This window comes from Lissotriton vulgaris, chromosome 4_1 (assembly GCF_964263255.1).
Source record: "Lissotriton vulgaris chromosome 4_1, aLisVul1.2, whole genome shotgun sequence".
NCBI classification, from domain to species: Eukaryota; Metazoa; Chordata; class Amphibia; order Caudata; family Salamandridae; genus Lissotriton; species Lissotriton vulgaris.
In genome coordinates, this window is record NC_141691.1 from 1,941,886,080 (window position 1) to 1,941,907,088 (window position 21,009).

At 45.6% G+C, this 21,009-nt stretch overlaps 1 protein-coding gene across 1 annotated transcript in view; it reads right to left on the reverse strand.

Annotated features, from left to right (window-relative positions):
* COL22A1 (collagen type XXII alpha 1 chain) overlaps window positions 1-21,009 on the reverse strand; it is a 994,625-nt gene that overhangs the window by 793,409 nt on the left and 180,207 nt on the right. Inside the window, exon 3 of the mRNA XM_086966258.1 lies at window positions 8,103-8,669. Coding sequence (XP_086822384.1) covers window positions 8,103-8,669 — 567 coding nt within the window. The remainder of the gene's footprint in view (window positions 1-8,102; window positions 8,670-21,009) is intronic.

Sequence of the window (21,009 nt, forward strand, 5' to 3'; positions counted from 1 at the left end):
AGCCTTCCTTCAGCGCTCGATTGTCCACGCGGCATGAATACCACTCCTTTGATGACCCCTTCCCCCGAGCCCGGCTGACCACACATGTCCGAGGCCATCGCCTAAGCCAGGAGATACCATTTACTGCCCTTATTGTATGAAGTCACTCCTCTTCAAAGGACTCACTATTGATCCTGGCCACCCCACCCCCTGGCTATGATTAGGCGCGCACATCCTACACTGTTGATGAAACACTCAGCTGCGTGATTGCCCTCCCCTCTTATCAGCAGGTCAAGGGTCCCTATTGTGAACACATGTGGGGTAGGATTGACACGAGGATTATAGGGATGTCTTTTCCTTTGCGTCATACTGTCCTGATTGTACTCTCAAGTGTTTTGTAAGATATAAAAGCCAGAGTCTCAGCTCACTTGTTAGAGCACCTCCTGAAAGACACCGTGTTTCGTGTCCGAAATGACTGGCTCTCCTCATGAGAATTAAACTCTGTTCTTGATTCCTGCTCCCAGCGCCCGTCTCTTTATTTGGTAACTATTCAACATGGGAACTAAGAGGCGGTTTGCGCCAGCAGCCTGGGCATCGATAGAATTATGGGCTCATTTTCCACACCACTTTGAGTACTTCATTATATGCTTCAGGAAGGTCCATGAAGAGGAGGGCAAAAAAATGGGGAGTCCCAAAAGGGGAATTTCCTATTTAAATCCCAATAAAATTCTTTACGCCCGATAAAGAAAAAATGGATGAACACTATTACACAAAATTTGAGATGCAGTAAGAACTTTACTCAATGAAGGGCCATATATATGAAGGCAATTTTGCGATTGCAACACCGAAATTCACAGAATTTCGGCATTTGTGATCGCAAAATAGCTAAGTGGTATGTATGCAAGCAAAACAGCCTCGCAAAATAAGAACTCGCAAATTTGCGATTCCCTATTTTGCAATTGCATTTAAGGAATCGCAAATTGCGATTCCTTAAATGCAATGTATGAGTCCCAGAAAACGTGCAATTTGGCCATAAGGAAGCGCAAATTACCACCAACTTCAAGTTGGTGGTAATTAGCGATTTCTTTGAAAAATGCACATTTTTGCATTTTTCAAAGTGCCATGTGGCACACATACATGCTCCTAGGGCCTGTATGTGTGCCACATGGGCACTCTTGCACATTTCAGGGGTGCAACAGGGTGTCCTTTTGACACCATGATTTACAAGAGGTGAGCGACCCAAAAATACCCTTGAGGGCTTGGGTGATTAAAGTAAAAAGGTAAAGATGCCTTCAAGGGAATTTATTTTGTACGTATTTGATAGCTTAAATTGACTTTAGAAGGGTAAATTAATGATCCTTTTTAGGAACCAATCAGATACAATAAGATTCTAATTCAATACAGAACCTCTATTTTATCAAAACACAACATATAGACAAATATGTTGTTGACTAACAGTCAATCAGGCGAGGCAGTCATCTCAAAAAACTACCCTTAATACAGGGAAACCTACTCTTCGTATTTAACGCAAAGAAGGTGCAGAATACTTCGAATAGACTACAATATCTCTATACAGATCATAATTGACAGCAGACCTGAGGATGGTTTCTACAATTAACTCTTAGGAAACCGAAACGTCGACCGTACATCTTATCTCTGTCTTGTTTTATTCAATGTGATTTGGGATAGGTGTTGTTTTAGGTTCTGTTGAGTCACGTATTAATTTATTTATGTGTGTACCCACAGGCCTAATTTCTGTTTATGTTCTTATCTGTATATGAAGCTGTTCATCTAAAACAATCCTTTGATAAAACTATATTTTTCTAATACACCTTGTGTTTTTGTCTATATGTTGTGTTTTGATAAAATAGAGGTTCTGTATTGAATTAGAATCTTATGGTATCTGATTGGTTCCTAACAAGGATCATTAATTTATCCTTCTAAAGTCAATTTAAGCTATCAAATACGTACAAAATAAATTCCCTTGAAGGCATCTTTACCTTTTTACTTTTGACACCATAGCACCCTTGAAATTGCATTCTCAATTTGCGATTCTCTAATTGAGAATTGCAAATTGAGAATGTCTTCCCATTCATTCCTCTGGGCCTCTAGGACCATAGGAATGAATGGGGAGGTATTCCTTAATTGCGAATTAGAATTTGCGATTCGAAATTAAGGAATATGTAGGATTCGCAAAATTATTTGCAAATCCTACATGCATAGCATTTTGCGATTCTCAAATAGCAATTCTCTAAAAATCGCTATTTGAGAATCGCAAAATGTAACTTTCATACATATGGCCTAAAGCGTTTTTTTTTAGAATGATGAAAACCCTTTCAGTAACTTTTGAGAAATTTGCGATTTAAGAGAGGCTCAAATTGAACGAGTAGGGGTTAAAGCTTAGAAAAGTTTAGAATATCTATGTCGGTAGATCCTCCAAAAGTATCTGACTGACTACCACAACATTGAAAGAAAATGTGATCGACATTACAGGACTCGAGTACTCGGTTCCCCAAGTCCTGAAAAAAAATTGAAAGGGCAAATTAGGAGGAGGGTGAGCATGTCCAGACCTTCAGGCTACGGTGGGGGTGGGTGGTCCCAAAAGGACCACCCTCTATTTAAAATTCAAAAAAGAAATACATTTTCCCACAGGATTTGTAAAGTAATTAAAGTGCCCTCACGAATTAAAAGAAATTAATGATACTATATTCATAATTGTCTTTGACAAGGTGGAAAGTGCAATCTGTTAGATGAATTACATTTTTTATTGCATCTGTTTCAATATGGGAAGAGATCAAGAGACAAAATGACAAGTTCAACCAGAAAAGTGCCTCACACCCACACACTATTTGAGCAGATCACAGTAGTTGCTCCAGTTTGACAGTATTGTTCTTACTCCAGGTCTAGAGTGCTGTACTTAAAAATCTGTTAGGTTTCCTGCGCGAATAATGGTACACAGGGTCTACTGTGCTGTTTTGGAACTCTTTGTATACCTAACAATTGAGACCATCTGTATAACTGGCAACGGCTGATAAGCGGTAAATGAACCCTTCCCTAATTTACGATACAGATGACGTTTTTTATACAATACAGAAAAAGTGTTTACAAACATACACACATTACCCATATATTAAACATACATTAGTACCAATAAAAACATTGTTGACCTTCCAATGACTAGAAATGTTTGTTATTTACTATTAATACTAAAGTATGTGACGTGCATCCGGAAGGGAATACCACCATGTTGCAAAATGAATGGATGTGCTGTTTTGATACCTGATATTTTGAGATTGGAGAGAGTCTGGTGAATTACTAATAAAAGTAAAGGCACTGAAATAGATAGTAATCAAACTTACTTTAACTTAGACCCATATTTTGGTTTAGTTCTGTAATGCTCTAGGGCTCAGTTGCTACACTCAACAAGAAAGAGTCTATTTGCTGGTTTCTTTTCATCCGTGACGTGAACACTTAATTGCAAAACTCACAGTCATGGCAATTGGGGCACTGCTCTCCTTGTTTCCGGACCCTGTTAGGTCTTGCCTACTGACTGCTTTTAGCTGTCTGTTGTGGAAGACCTGTTGTGGACAATAAAAAGTACTTTCAGTGGCCGTTACACCAGCTCCCTTAATACCATTGTTGGTTTCCTCATCAATCTAATTTCTTTGCGTCTCATTCAACAGCTTTTCTTCCTCTTCTTGTGTTTGTCTCTTCCCTCCAGCATAGCTTCTTTACCATCCTATTGATTGTCTTCCACTGCTCACATTCAAGGAAAAAAGTTTTCTTTTTCTTTCAGCACTCAAGGGGAGTGTGTGTTTCCTTTATCACTCCCATGCTTCCCTACTCTCAAATACCCACCCCGTGTTCTCCGTGTAGCTACCTTCTTCCTCTGCTTGTCTGCTGCTGCCTGCACCCCTGCCTGCTGTTTTCGCTTTTTATTAAGTTGTTTTTACCTCGTCTCAAGCTCCTACTTACTCCCCCATTTTCTGTACCACTTTGCTTTGCGTTGACTTCTCCTCAGCCACTCTACCAATGCTCGCCCAACCCACATACAGTGACCTTTAAAAAATGCTGCGCCGCTCCTTATACAAAATGTGCTTGCACACAGATTTGTTCTGCTCAAAGATTGCTGGCTGCCATCTTGGAACAGTAAATAAAAAGTCAACGAAAAGCTGACGCCATCAATTCATATGCCAAGTGTACTCTTCATCACACGCTTCTTTCATTTTATTGTTGCCCTATGCTGCACAGCATCAACAAAAGGCATTTAGTTTTACTGATGCCACAAACAACCAGCAAAAAAGCTTTGGCAAATCCAGTAGGTGTGCATTGGTAGACAAAAGCCGAGACCAATGCTTGTTTTACCATACCAATAGTGAATAATAAAACAAATGCTGAGACTCACATCAAGCAGAAATAACCTGGGACAATGAGTCTGTCTGATATCTAATGCTGCCACAAAAGGACAGCTGGGTCGGCTATGAGTTAGATTTTCCAGGAATGACAAATTCCCACTACTGAAGGAATGGGTCTAAGGTGACACTGCATATGTGAATAGCTGCAGTACCGCTTATAAAGTTATCCCTGGGTGCTCTAGCATTAAGCCCTACAGTGGCCAGGGTTATACTTCAATCATCCTGTCTCTTGACCCTCTCCAAGGTCATTCTTGGCACATGAGATCAAATGAAGACACCAGCATAGTAAAGTAATTTTTTGCAAATGGGACAGCCATGGCCCAATTTGGCCCTGGAATAATGGTTCTAATTGTGGGCATTAGGGATTATATGATATTCGATTTTGGGGCCACAGGCATCATGAGACAATGCTTGCCCTAAAATAATAGTGATCGTTTTTGATATATGCGTTACCCATTTCTTAGCATAAGTGAACTCCAGTGGTATTTTGTCATGGGTGCCTCCCATATGCTGACCCTGGCATAATAGAGGTGATCATTCACATAAGTAGGGACACTAATGGCTTCATTGGCTTGGCATGTCGAAGGCTTTTGAGCAAATCTGTCTGAAAACTATGTTTTAAAGTGCCTAATTTTACCCCATAATTTTCAAATCTTTCTTGGAGGACAACCTCTCTAAGGGCCCTAGAGGAAGCCAGGCTTGGTCAGCCATGATGCCTCGCCACATTTAAGCATCACCAGCCGCCACTCCACCCCACCCTCTCCTTGGGGTTCCCTTTAATGATTCTGAGGGTCCAGCCTTGCAGAACGGGGTTTCCATGTCTGGGACACTCTCCCAAGTCAGCTCCATAGTATTATCAGCCATGCTGAGTTTGCAAGGCACTAGCAGGCATTCCTCCTTCCTGAAAGTGTAAGTCCTCATATATTTTGACCACAACAAAAGGCAGCTTTTCTTGTCTTCTCTTGCTCCTAGAATCACCAGACCCTAAGGGTAGAAGTGTGCGAGGAAAAGCCGAACCTTACAATTATCTGAACATTTCTGTTTTACACAGGTATTCGAACTGAGGTCAAGACCTGTCTGGGTAACTCACCCCTCCCTCCTCAAATCTGCTCTCCAGTAAGCGCCAAGAAGAAGCAGTTTGACACACGTGGGGTTATAAAAGTAACAGATATGTCAATACGAAATAAGTAGCTCAAACAACGGATTGCTATGAACTTCACATTCACTCATATATACAAACAAAATGAGGCTTCAGAGTGCCTAAGTTGAAATTGTAATGCTATTCAACGAAAATGTCGATACGTTTCAATGCTTTTTTTGAAACATGCCACTGCCAAAGGTCTTCAAGACACACCTCTCTGTGCTGGCAGCAGGCCTGCTGAGGACACCCCCCTCCACCATCCTCATGGACTCTTCCGTTACAAACTATAGCTCAATATGCATTGGTTCTTTTGACCAGCTCCTGTTCCTATTGTCTACTTCATTCCTACGGATTAACATTCCTTCTCCGTAATTCCGCAATCTGTCCTTCATATAGTGCTTCGAATAACTGAAAAGGCGCTTTACAGCGATCAAAACATTCCTTTTCTCCCCATCCTAATCTCTTATTGCCCTCTCCGTTCCATCTCCCCCTTTTGGTTTTGTTATAGTTTAGCGCCGGGACGCCTCGTTGCTGGGGCAGCTGTTCGCGCTCAATAAAACGTTATAACATAACAGCTGCTCAGAAACTACAGGTATATGTGCCCTGGTCAGTTTCTCATAACTTCTAACCTTACCCTCTGCTTACACCTCTTTTAGGAGTTTCATCAATCCACCGGCTACACAACAATCCCATTCATGTCATAAACCTATTCCCACAATTAGTAGGGATGCAACGATTGCATTTCTCCTACTATACTTACAGGGCTCACTGTCAAAGCTGCGAGTTTAAAAACCATAACAATAGCACACGTGTTGTGACATACTGACTCGTTATTTACTGCATCTGTCAGATGAAGTTATTGAGGGCTACAGAGCACGTTTTCTGTGATGCTTTCTTATTTCAGAATATCACACTGCACATTCCAACACTGCACTGCCCCCTTTGAGGACCGCCACTGGTGTAACCTGTCCGCATCTGCATGAAAGACACCGTCTTGAATGGCACTATACTTTGGGCCTCATTTATGAGAAATGAAGCATCGCTGCGTGAAAGCAGCGATGCGTCACTTCTCAGTGTGCGCTCCTTGCGACATTCCTGATGCGTCATATTTAATGTATGACGCATCATGTCGCAAGGAGTTACAGATACGTCAGTATTTCTGACGTATCTGTAAGCGCAAAAGTGACGTAACTCCAGCAATGCGTCCTTTCACATGGAGCAAGCCCCATGTGAAAGGGCCTGCGTCAGTCTTACGCCTGCTGTGAGGCAGGCGCAAGATTTTGACGCAACGGCGTCCTAAAAGTGACACAGTGAAATCTCATAGATTTCACTGCGTCACTTCTACGACCCTTCCTTGCGTCAATACGCCCCCCCCTTGCATACATTATACCTGGCGTAGGTATAATGTGGCGCAGGGGTTTACAAAGTGACGCATCTACCTAGATGCGTCACTTTGTAAATACTGCGCAACACTGGTGCATCACAAATAGTGACGCACCGGCGGCGTAAAAGTGATGCACGGCCTCATAAATGAGGCCCTTTAATTCTCAGTACCTGAAAAAGTAAAAAGCGCCGTCCTTTCTTTTTGTACATGCACCAAATGTCAGCCATCTTAGCCCTGCCAATACTGATGGAGAACGAACATGGACGGTTTTACCCAAATTTCAAGGATATTTTCTTTTCACCCTGCAAACGTCTGCAGGAAACAAAATAGTGAACTTTGCATGGGAAAAAGTGATTTCAAAGAAGAAAACTATGGTGCAATATACACAAAACCAAGCGCCTGTTTTATGTGCATATTGAGCGTAAAGTTAATTAGCTGAACCTGATATTTCTTTCAGTTGAGTCAATTCTCTAATTTCAGACAGCACAGCTCGGAAACAGAAAGAGGCAAACCTTGTTTACCGTCTCCGAGCTTTGCTATCTGAAAATAAAGCACAAATTCAGGGAAATATCGGGTTAAGTTAAATGAATTCACTCTACGCCCTGCTAGCACATAAATCAGACACTCAGCTCGGCCCTGCGCCAAAATAAGCTATCATAATATGTCACAAGGTGCGCAAACTCCGATACTGAATGTTAATCCTCACTCCGACCACTCCAAGTTGGTCTCAGTCAGTAAAGCAGACATGGAAAGACGTCACAGCCGGTGGCATGGTGTTTCCACGTGAGATATTACTTGTCTCAGAGCTCAGGGGCACTCATAACCAAGCCTTTAATCAGATCTCATGTCTCAATAATGATTACACGCAGAATCAAGTTTTTGTTTAAGTGCACATACCACCCCCTTTACCTACAATTTCTTTCAGAACATTAGGAGACAAACTAAACATGACTATGTTCCCTACTTTTGTGAGAAAATAGTAAATCAGGCAGCAGAATATTGCAATATAAGCTAAATTGAAAGACTGAACCAAACAAATTCTAGTGAAAACATTTAAAATGATTGCAGTAGGAGCTCAGGTAGAGAACTTGAGGAAACAGCCTGACACTTTCCCCGCATGCACCTGCTCCACAGCACTATACATACTGGAGCGTCTATGAAGTAAAAGTGTAGTTCCACCTACTTTCACAGAGCCGCCTCCTCAGCTTTCCTCTGATTTTGTCAATGGCGTTGTAGTCAGAGACGTGGAAGACATGTGCAGAGTTGGGGTCTGATGCAATCTCATCCAGCTCCTCCTTTAGCGCCTCGCCAACGCCAACAGCGAAGATTCTTATCCCAGCTTTGTGCGCTGCCGTAGCAGGTTCTAAGACATAGTCTTGGCTACGTCCATCCGTCAGAAGGATGGCCACCTTTTTAATGGCCCGTTCATCTGGCCGCCCTCCTGCCTCCTCCGAGAAGCTGTACGTGGTGATGTATCGGAGCGCATCCCCCGTATTTGTATTGCCTCCATAATATTTGATGTTCCTCGCTGCAGCTTTGACGTCCTCAAGTGTTTGGTACCTCCCCAGATCAAACTCAGTGGTGGGTTTCCCACTGTAGCGCACGACTCCCACACGCGTCTTTTCAGGGCCAATCTCGAAGGTTTCGACCAGGTTGGACACCCACTGCCGCACCTTCTCGAAGTCCTCTTTCCCCACGCTGGACGAGGTGTCCAAGATGAAGATCAGGTCGTAGTGGACATTCTTGCACCCTGTGTAGGCAATGGAAGAGACTGTTGAGAAAAGGTGGAAGAGAAAGGTGGCATAGCCTATTTCCCAGGACATTTCTGAACCACAGCCAGTCCACAGGGAGGGTCTGTCGACATGAACAGCCAAGTGGCAGAGCCTGTGCTTCCCCAAGATCTGCTCTAACGTCACATTCCCAACATGCCTACACAAGAACTGAAGGCTCTTGTTAAATGGAATACTGCAATTTACAGCTTCCCACCCCCTTGTCAATTACGTGTGCTGGATCTTGTGAGCTTGTTTTTCCAAAGCTGCCTAGAGATGAAGGGGAGGGAAGCCCTGTATACTGCAGAAAAGGAGATTTAAACATTTGAAAAGCTGAGGAAGGAAGGCAGTGTGTCCTAGGGGCCAGAGATAAAGTCACTTTTTCCCATGTGCTGCTAATTTACAATTTACTTTAATAACACCTATTAAGACTGCAAGTCAATATATTGATTAATTCTTCACGTGCAGCCTTGATATGTGCAAAGCTTTGATACGGGGGTAAGGGTGTGGCTATCGTGCAGCAGGTGCAGTGGTACCAGGGCCCAGGGATACCAAGGTCTCTCCACTGCGCTCACCGCTATTTTTTACTGCCCTGCTTGCAGGGTGGTGAGGATGTTTCCTTGCTCACAGAGGAGCCCCTGGTGTCCCTGCTACACACCTGCTGGGTGGATGCAACTTACAATTCCTCCTCCCTTATATCAAATGGGCCTCAGATAGAGGACGGGTGTTTATCCGAATTATGATGCAACTGTGCACAAATTCCGTGTCCACTGCAGTACTTGCGCACAGTAGGAATGCTCAAATATTACCATTGTAATAAAAATGCTAAAATAAATATTTAGTGGGCTCTAAGCGAGCTCTACGCCTTCATCATCTATGAACCAGAATATACCAGACAATAACTACATACAATAAATGGTATGGAAAGCGAAAAAGAGCGGGCTTTTTGGATGTTAATGAGCTACAACTCATTGGCTTTAAATGGTGCCAATAGGAAGTGAAACGTGTACATTATAAATCATGTGATTCTTGCAAAACATTTAACTTAAATTAGAAGTAGGTGCAATATTCTATATGTGTAGTTCACATGTGTAAAACTCCATGCAGGATGTGCAGCCTCTTGCATTGCCTCCCAGCACCCTACCCCTGTTAATGTACAGTGCTCAAAGCCCCCCTGCTCCCCTCCAGCTCCTTCTTTGACACTGCGCATGCGCGGATCACAGAGTGCTTGCTGGAGACTTTATCTGAGACAGAGGTAAATAGAGGGAATCTTAGGAATGGTGGCAGGAAGAGTGAACTAGACAGAAACAGAGAGATGATTTAACCAAGAGAAAATCTGATGAAATTAAACTATCTCTCAATATAAAATATACCTGCACGTCTGAATGCCTCGATGGTACCCTGCGCAAGTACTGCTGTTGTATCGAGCATCGCATGTTTCTCATTGTATGCTACAAAAGGGCAATATAGTTGACTTCCTTCTGATAATGTGTAATTGAACTGTTCTTTTAGTATTTAGTTGGTTTAAGTTGGTGTATTGTTGTTCTTGGCCTGGGCTGAGGGAATTTAGATGATGGGGCATTGTTTTTTATTGTTTTATTAAATATACAATGTGCTTGGAGATGTAATAGTTTCTTATTCGTGGAAAATGTTGGAGTATTTGTTCAAAAGACATTTTACCATGATCTTAATGCAGTTGGATTTTGGAACTTGTCTTTGATGGTTCGGATAAAAAGTAGCATATTTTGCTGTTTGATGCCAGTAAACGTGTTTAATGCCCTCCCCCAAAAACTAATGCGCACAAAAAAAATCTTGGATCTAACTCTTTAAAGCCGTTATCCTCATCACTTTTATTCAGTGTTGTAAAAGTCCCTCTTGGTCCCAGTCTGAGAGTAGAATTAAATTCGAATTCCTTGTACCACCCGCTGGGATTCCTGGAGAAGAGGGCCAGGGCACCCGCCCTCACTTTAAGATAGATTTACAAAAGAATTTAAAAAAAATTAAAAATCGAGTGTGTAACCTCAAATTAAGTACATTTCTTTTTTTTTTTTCCGTGTCTCTAACCGGTGTTTAATTTGAACCGGCGGATACCAGTGGGTACCACCGTCACTCATTTTTGGGGTCCAGCACTTCTTTATCCTCAGCAGGCTTTGATCCACAGCAACACAGAGAAAACAAAGAAGAAGGACGAAAATAAATGAAAACAGAGACAAGTAGAAAAAACAGGGATGGGAAAGAACCTGCAAGATTGAGATAAAGATGCGGCGAGTGTCTGGTGGTGGATTACAGAGGCCTGAGCTGAATGAAGTCAAGGCTACGCAGTCAAAGTATTCAGCTTCACGACCTTTGATAAAGTCAGCTTCGAACTTTTGAACAAAACTTTGGGTCCCGACACTTTCTTTTACAATTAAGCACTGCCTTTAATTCTGTATGCCCAACTGCTGAATCTTCACTTAACGAAGCAATTCCCCCCTTCCTAATTTCATGCTGCCATAATTCTCTGCAGGCCTTAACTGGCAATTTACACAATCAGCTTATTTACTTATTTTTTATTACCCCCCTTGTTAACTTTTAAGATCGAGTATGTACAGAAGTCAGCCAGGTGACTCCCCAGTTGATATATGCTCATGAGGGACCTTTGATGCACATATGGACTAAATAATCCCTCAAAATATGCATCTATGAGTAAAAACCAGGGCCTCAAAATGTTGGAAAATGTGTGCAATTATGTGCTGATCTCTGTGAACTGCAGTTTTGGTATTTTTGGAAGCTGAACGTACTAGACCAATAATAAACTTGCTAAGTGAGAAGACGGTTGCTCCCTCCAATCGTGCGAAGAAACCCTAATATCTGATCAACACCAGACCTACTGCATGCCATGTTCACCATCTCTCTCAGAGAGGCTACACAAGAGCAAACTTACAGTACATCTTCGATCAATAACGTGTGGCTGGATAGATTCTGTAATTTTAATTGCCAAGGCAACCCATAAGTGTGCAGACCCACATCACACAATTTCAAACACATGCCTCACTCAAATCTAACCTCTTAGGGCTCCTTTCCTCTATCCACTCAAGCTCCACATCAGCGAGGGACATCTGTGGCGCTAGTCATGGTCATGAGAAACCTGTCGGCTGATTGCCTGAGCGCTCTAGTGTGGGTCGCCATTGAGGAGGTGCCACAGACCCATGGTCATGAGAAACCTCTCTGCTGATTGCCTGGGCGCTCTAGTGTGGGTCGCCATTGAGGAGGTGCCACAGACCCATGGTCATGAGAAACCTCTCTGCTGATTGCCTGGGCGCTCTAGTGTGGGTCGCCATTGAGGAGGTGCCACAGACCCATGGTCATGAGAAACCTCTCAGCTGATTGCTGAGCGCTCTAGTGTGGGTCGCCATTGAGGAGGTGCCACAGACCATGGCCATGAGAAACCTCTCAGCTGATTGCTGAGCGCTCTAGTGTGGGTCGCCATTGAGGAGGTGCCACAGACCCATGGTCATGAGAAACCTCTCTGCTGATTGCCTGGGCGCTCTAGTGTGGGTCGCCATTGAGGAGGTGCCACAGACCCATGGTCATGAGAAACCTCTCTGCTGATTGTCTGAGCGCTATAGTGTGGGTCGCCATTGAGGAGGTGCCACAGACCCATGGTCATGAGAAACCTCATTGCTGATTGCCTGGGCGCTCTAGTGTGGGTCGCCTTTTAGAAGGTGCCAGAGACCCATGGTCATGAGAAACCTCTCTGCTGATTGCCTGGGCGCTCTAGTGTGGGTCGCCATTGAGGAGGTGCCACAGACCCATGGTCATGAGAAACCTCTCTGCTGATTGCCTGGGCGCTCTAGTGTGGGTCGCCATTGAGGAGGTGCCACAGACCCATGGTCATGAGAAACCTCTCTGCTGATTGCCTGAACACTCTAGTGTGGATCGCCTTTGAGGAGGTGACACAGACCCATGGTCATGAGAAACCTCTCTGCTGATTGCCAGGGCGCTCTAGTGTGGGTCGCCATTGAGGAGGTGCCACAGACCCATGGTCATGAGAAACCTCTCTGCTGATTGCCTGGGCGCTCTAGTGTGGGTCGCCATTGAGGAGGTGCCACAGACCCATGGTCATGAGAAACCTCTCTGCTGATTGCCTGAACACTCTAGTGTGGATCGCCTTTGAGGAGGTGCCACAGACCCATGGTCATGAGAAACCTCTCTGCTGATTGCCAGGGCGCTCTAGTGTGGGTCGCCATTGAGGAGGTGCCACAGACCCATGGTCATGAGAAACCTCTGTGCTGATTGCCTGGGCGCTCTAGTGTGGGTCGCCATTGAGGAGGTGCCACAGACCCATGGTCATGAGAAACCTCTCTGCTAATTGCCTGGGCGCTCTAGTGTGGGTCGCCATTGAGGAGGTGCCACAGACCCATGGTCATGAGAAACCTCTCTGCTGATTGCCTGAACACTCTAGTGTGGATCGCCTTTGAGGAGGTGACACAGACCCATGGTCATGAGAAACCTCTCTGCTGATTGTCTGAGCGCTCTAGTGTGGGTCGCCATTGAGGAGGTGCCACAGACCCATGGTCATGAGAAACCTCTCTGCTGATTGCCTGGGCGCTCTAGTGTGGGTCGCCATTGAGGAGGTGCCACAGACCCATGGTCATGAGAAACCTCTCTGCTGATTGCCTGGGCGCTCTAGTGTGGGTCGCCATTGAGGAGGTGCCACAGACCCATGGTCATGAGAAACCTCATTGCTGATTGCCTGGGCGCTCTAGTGTGGGTCGCCTTTTAGAAGGTGCCAGAGACCCATGGTCATGAGAAACCTCTCTGCTGATTGCCTGAGCGCTCTAGTGTGGGTCGCCATTGAGGAGGTGCCACAGACCCATGGTCATGAGAAACCTCTCTGCTGATTGCCAGGGCGCTCTAGTGTGGGTCGCCATTGAGGAGGTGCCACAGACCCATGGTCATGAGAAACCTCTCAGCTGATTGACTGGGCACTCTAGTGTGGGTCACCATTGAGGAGGTGCCACAGACCCATGGTCATGAGAAACCTCTCTGCTGATTGCCTGGGCGCTCTAGTGTGGGTCGCCATTGAGGAGGTGCCACAGACCCATGGTCATGAGAAACCTCTCTGCTGATTGCCTGGGCGCTCTAGTGCGGGTCACCTTTTAGAAGGTGCCAGAGACCCATGGTCATGAGAAACCTCTCTGCTGATTGCCTGAGCGCTCTAGTGTGGGTCGCCATTGAGGAGGTGCCACAGACCCATGGTCATGAGAAACCCCTCTGCTGATTGCCTGAGCGCTGTAGTGTGGGTCGCCATTGAGGAGGTGCCACAAACCCATGGTCATGAGAAACCTCTCTGCTGATTGCCTGAGCGCTCTAGTGTGGGTCGCCATTGAGGAGGTGCCACAGACCCATGGTCATGAGAAACCTCTCTGCTGATTGCCTGGGCGCTCTAGTGCGGGTCGCCTTTTAGAAGGTGCCAGAGACCCATGGTCATGAGAAACCTCTCTGCTGATTGTCTGAGCGCTATAGTGTGGGTCGCCATTGAGGAGGTGCCACAGACCCATGGTCATGAGAAACCTCATTGCTGATTGCCTGGGCGCTCTAGTTTGGGTCGCCTTTTAGAAGGTGCCAGAGACCCATGGTCATGAGAAACCTCTCTGCTGATTGCCTGGGCGCTCTAGTGTGGGTCGCCTTTTAGAAGGTGCCACAGACCCATGGTCATGAGAAACCTCTCTGCTGATTGCCTGGGCACTCTAGTGTGGGTCGCCATTGAGGAGGTGCCACAGACCCATGGTCATGAGAAACCTCTCTGCTGATTGCCTGCGCGCTCTAGTGTGGGTCGCCATTAAGGAGGTGCCACAAACCCATGGTCTTGAGAAACCTCTCTGCTGACTGCCTGGGCACTCTAGTGTGGGTCGCCATTGAAGAGGTGCCACAGACCCATGGTCATGAGAAACCTCTCTGCTGATTGCCTGAACACTCTAGTGTGGATCGCCTTTGAGGAGGTGACACAGACCCATGGTCATGAGAAACCTCTCTGCTGATTGCCAGGGCGCTCTAGTGTGGGTCGCCATTGAGGAGGTGCCACAGACCCATGGTCATGAGAAACCTCTCTGCTGATTGCCTGGGCGCTCTAGTGTGGGTCGCCATTGATGAGGTGCCACAGACCCATGGTCATGAGAAACCTCTCTGCTGATTGCCTGAACACTCTAGTGTGGATCGCCTTTGAGGAGGTGCCACAGACCCATGGTCATGAGAAACCTCTCTGCTGATTGCCAGGGCGCTCTAGTGTGGGTCGCCATTGAGGAGGTGCCACAGACCCATGGTCATGAGAAACCTCTCTGCTGATTGCCTGGGCGCTCTAGTGTGGGTCGCCATTGAGGAGGTGCCACAGACCCATGGTCATGAGAAACCTCTCTGCTGATTGCCTGGGCGCTCTAGTGTGGGTCGCCATTGAGGAGGTGCCACAGACCCATGGTCATGAGAAACCTCTCTGCGGATTGCCTGAACACTCTAGTGTGGATCGCCTTTGAGGAGGTGACACAGACCCATGGTCATGAGAAACCTCTCTGCTGATTGTCTGAGCGCTCTAGTGTGGGTCGCCATTGAGGAGGTGCCACAGACCCATGGTCATGAGAAACCTCTCTGCTGATTGCCTGGGCGCTCTAGTGTGGGTCGCCATTGAGGAGGTGCCACAGACCCATGGTCATGAGAAACCTCTCTGCTGATTGCCTGGGCGCTCTAGTGTGGGTCGCCATTGAGGAGGTGCCACAGACCCATGGTCATGAGAAACCTCATTGCTGATTGCCTGGGCGCTCTAGTGTGGGTCGCCTTTTAGAAGGTGCCAGAGACCCATGGTCATGAGAAACCTCTCTGCTGATTGCCTGAGCGCTCTAGTGTGGGTCGCCATTGAGGAGGTGCCACACACCCATGGTCATGAGAAACCTCTCTGCTGATTGCCAGGGCGCTCTAGTGTGGGTCGCCATTGAGGAGGTGCCACAGACCCATGGTCATGAGAAACCTCTCAGCTGATTGACTGGGCACTCTAGTGTGGGTCACCATTGAGGAGGTGCCACAGACCCATGGTCATGAGAAACCTCTCTGCTGATTGCCTGGGCGCTCTAGTGTGGGTCGCCATTGAGGAGGTGCCACAGACCCATGGTCATGAGAAACCTCTCTGCTGATTGCCTGGGCGCTCTAGTGCGGGTCACCTTTTAGAAGGTGCCAGAGACCCATGGTTGTGAGAAACCTCTCTGCTGATTGCCTGAGCGCTCTAGTGTGGGTCGCCATTGAGGAGGTGCCACAGACCCATGGTCATGAGAAACCCCTCTGCTGATTGCCTGAGCGCTGTAGTGTGGGTCGCCATTGAGGAGGTGCCACAAACCCATGGTCATGAGAAACCTCTCTGCTGATTGCCTGAGCGCTCTAGTGTGGGTCGCCATTGAGGAGGTGCCACAGACCCATGGTCATGAGAAACCTCTCTGCTGATTGCCTGGGCGCTCTAGTGCGGGTCGCCTGTTAGAAGGTGCCAGAGACCCATGGTCATGAGAAACCTCTCTGCTGATTGTCTGAGCGCTATAGTGTGGGTCGCCATTGAGGAGGTGCCACAAACCCATGGTCATGAGAAACCTCTCTGCTGATTGCCTGAGCGCTCTAGTGTGGGTCGCCATTGAGGAGGTGCCACAGACCCATGGTCATGAGAAACCTCTCTGCTGATTGCCTGGGCGCTCTAGTGCGGGTCGCCTTTTAGAAGGTGCCAGAGACCCATGGTCATGAGAAACCTCTCTGCTGATTGCCTGGGCGCTCTAGTGTGGGTCGCCTTTTAGAAGGTGCCACAGACCCATGGTCATGAGAAACCTCTCTGCTGATTGCCTGGGCACTCTAGTGTGGGTCGCCATTGAGGAGGTGCCACAGACCCATGGTCATGAGAAACCTCTCTGCTGATTGCCTGCGCGCTCTAGTGTGGGTCGCCATTAAGGAGGTGCCACAAACCCATGGTCTTGAGAAACCTCTCTGCTGACTGCCTGGGCACTCTAGTGTGGGTCGCCATTGAAGAGGTGCCACAGACCCATGGTCATGAGAAACCTCTCTGCTGATTGCCTGAGCGCTCTAGTGTGGGTCGCCTTTTAGAAGGTGCCACAGACCCATGGTCCTGAGAAACCTCTCTGCTGATTGCCTGCGCGCTCTAGTGTGGGTCGCCATGAAGGAGGTGCCACAAACCCATGGTCTTGAGAAACCTCTCTGCTGACTGCCTGGGCACTCTAGTGTGGGTCGCCATTGAGGAGGTGCCACAGACCCATGGTCATGTGAAACCTCTCTGCTGATTGCCTGGGCGCTCTAGTGCGGGTCGCCTTTTAGAAGGTGCCACAGACCCATGGTCATGAGAAACCTGTCGGCTGATTGCCTACGCGCTCTAGCGTGGGTCGCCATTGAGGAGCTGCCACAGACCCATGGTCATGAGAAACCTCTCTGCTGATTGCCTGAGCGCTCTAGTGTGGGTCGCCATTGAGGAGGTGCCACAGACCCATGGTCATATGAAACCTCTCTGCTGATTGCCTGAGCACTCTAGTGTGGGTCGCCTTTTAGAAGGTGGCACAGACCCATGGTCATGAAAAACCTCTCAGCTGATTGCCTGGGCGCTCTAGTGTGGGCCGCCATTGAGGAGGTGGCACATACCCATGGTCATGAGAAACCTCTCTGCCGATTGCCTGGGCACTCTAGTGTGGGTCGCCTTTTAGAAGGTGCCACAGACCCATGGTCATGAGAAACCTCTCAGCTGATTGCCTGGGCGCTCTAGTGTGGGTCGCCTTCAATTACCAGCCGCATTAAATAGCATCCAATTCGGAAGTCCAACCACTGTGCAAACAGGGCTTTGACCTACTCGAAACCAGGGCTCGGTGCTTTCAGTTGCCCTGTAAGAGGGGTGTTCTAATTTCTATGGAAACTCTCCGGCTCTTAGTTGCGGTAGAGTTAATGGTTTTAATGTGAATTTAATGTACTTATTTCATCATTTAGTTAAAGTTTTGTTAATGGCCCATTTATAATACACTGAGTGGCATTGCTAGGATAGCCATTATTAGAAAAAATGCAAATCGACAAGAATTTAGTTATATAAAGTGGATTTCTAGAATACTGTGTGATATGTGATGAGGCTCGGTTATTGCACTCTGACATATCACATAACAAATATATGCTAAAACAAGCCACACCTATTGACTTTGCCAGTGCTTATCAGATCAAGGAGTAACAAGGATTTTGTAATGAAAAATTCAATTTGAAAATGTTTCTAAGAATATGAGTGTGAATTCAAAACTACTAAGATCTGTGAAGAGGGTAGTGGTCTTCAGAGGGGCTCAATCACTCACATCCTCTCTTTCACACCACCTTCCTCTTCATATCTAATTCTGTTAGACACTTACACCCTTTTCTCCCAGGATGTTTCTGAAATCCTCTATCCTCATATCTCACGTCATTTAATTTCTCTTCACTACTGTTTCTTTCTTTCTCTCTCAGCACCTACTTGCTGTTATCTCCTTCACTTCACACACAGCCCCTTGCACACATCCCACCACTCTCCTGGAAGAACTGTCTTGTATTTTCCTTTGGCGGTTTCCATATTTCAATAGAAGTGTACTACCTTTACACACTTTCCCACAATTAGAATTGCCATTGCCCTGTGCGCCCAGCATAGAGGCCAAGGATTGGATGAGCAGGTAGTCTGAACATCTGTAATACTAACGGACACTGCAGGAAATTCTCACTACCTTCAGCCTCCAACCCAGACCTCTCAATCATGCCCCGTCAGGAACACCCACTGGCAACCTGAACGTACCCGGGCACCTTTAAATGACTCAATTCACAGCATGACCTATACAAGAGTGACGTGCTGCATGAAAATAACACAACATCTTGAAAAAACGCAAATACTCTTATGGAATGCAAGAGTAAGTAAAATATGTGAATTGCGCACAGGGACTGAATGACTGACACAAATTACCATAAGGGTTTTTGCAGTCATTGCTGAGAAATCGATCACTGTTTTTTCCTGTAAAGCTAAGGACTTGAATCCAGAGCCCGATAGGAACCCGTTTACAAAGTCAGATTTTAATTTCTATCCCACTTAAACCCCTGACTGTAGAATGAATAACTCTGGAGACAGTTAATAATGCTAGATTTTCACTGGCCATATGGACCTGGCTGCAAAAGCAACACATGCGATTGACCAGAATGGAACTGGCAAGGTGAATGTCCCATGCTTATAATATTGTTTTCAGTAAAAAATGTCTTTCATATCAGTGATCTAAAGAAATGATTTTGTGTTTTGATGATTCATCACTGGCATCTCAAATAGAAAGAAATATGTTGGCATTCGAGCAATACATTTGGAGAACAGTTTCCACAAGCTGCGATAACGGATGTTTGTTGAACACTATATGAATCTTTTACGGTGTAAGTGCCAATCCTAGGATATGGATGAGATGTTTAAATAGAGATCTGGGGCAGTGCAGAATCCATACTTGCCAACCAACTAGAAATGGCAGCTTCCTGGGTTTTTTGTTTGTGTTTCATGCCTAGTGTGATGAAATAAGGAGCAGAACTATTGGCTCATCTAGCAGGATAATGCATCTCTTTAATGCTCTTAGCTCTAGATGCATTGTGTTATGTATGTTCTGTTATGTTATGTGTAAATGTATATCAAAAGTAAGACCAAATCAATAGTTTCAGGCGGCATCAATCTAGCGGTAATGATATGTTTTGTATGTGAAGAGAGCAGTTTATCCTGATCCTAAATATTGAGGGTTATCAAGGCATCTACGACTCAAATATGAGGGTACGACAGAGGGAAAACTGAGCAGACTACCAAAAAGGCAATGGATACCCTTGCATTTAGAAGAGGCACAGTCAGAGTGGACCCCTCTTTGGGACCGAGACAACTTCAACTCGTGACTGTATGGAGAAGGCTCATTCATCATTTGATATGCTCATCTGGCATCAAGAATGAGGACTTTAGAGACTATCATCTATTTCAGTCAAATAACAGATGTCACGCAGAAACACCACATTTGGTCTGGAGGTAAGTCCATCTAACCACGCTCTGGCAGGCGGCCATTTACAGCTGAGGAGCTGCGATGGATGGACCGAGAAGTGGAAACCTCTACCCGCTAAATATCTTAAGGGAAGGATTGAAAAGGAATTGGAATGGGGTCTGCAGATCCTAGTAACCGGTACAGGTGTGTGCATCCAGAAGACTCTTGGATTTATGAAACGCTCAAGGCAGGATCACTGTGGGTGAAATTAGATAAGTGAAATATTTAAACAAAATGTATGAATAGAATCCATGCATACTACATATGGAGGAAAAGTCCAACACTAGCATGAGTCAGTGGGATAAACTCTATGGCATGTGCAAGATAGCACACAAGAATCAGTAATATATGGGGAGGATGGAGAAGGGGGTGGAAGGGGATGAAGGTCATGTGATGTATGGTTCCCCTATCCATCTATTCGCTTTGCACAGCTGACCCATAGGATGAGTTCATGGACTGGGTTCAGGGTGTTCATAGGAGGCCCTACAGGACATAAATCTGTAGATGGGATAGGAGTCAACAAAGGGTTTGCCCCTCCGGGTCCAAGTGAAATCACTGATAGGTGACTTGTCAGTGGAACACCATACGATTAATTACAAACAGCCATTTATAATTCTGTATATGTTTTCCAGATTATGTCTCAACAAGTTTTTTGCAGCCCGTTGTTCTATTACAACCTATCCTGGATATTCTGCCTTAGTAAAATGTATAAATACTCCCAAGGTATTCACATTCCTCTGTCAAATTCCCTTTCTTCATTTCGGATTTTTGTTCTTGCCTCTTTTTTTATATTATTTCGGTTGTAGGCTTTGTACATTCTTATTAGCTCCCCCAAAGAGCCATACATTTTAGCATAGATGTATGCATTTATTATGTGTTCATGCATTCATTTATGTAGTTGTTTACTTATATTTATTAATATAAGTGACAAATACGGCATTGTTAAAAAAGCTACTTGTATTTTCATTTTTAAATGTCCCCTTTGTTTTAGTAACGCTTGGATTGCTGGCTTTTTGCTGAGATCTCGTTTTATCTGTTTAAAATAATGCCATTAAACCCGTTTCACTTGTATGTACTATTGTAAACAAAGGGACAAGCTAGTTGATGTTTTGTTGCATAAGCATCCCTTTCATTTAGTGCGCTGCACATATGAATGTCTGCTTCCATGCCTCAATTCGCCTGGGAAATATGAAGATATTATACATTTTTAATGCTGTTTCCCAATATGTTCCTGTAATTCTCATAAGGCACAGAC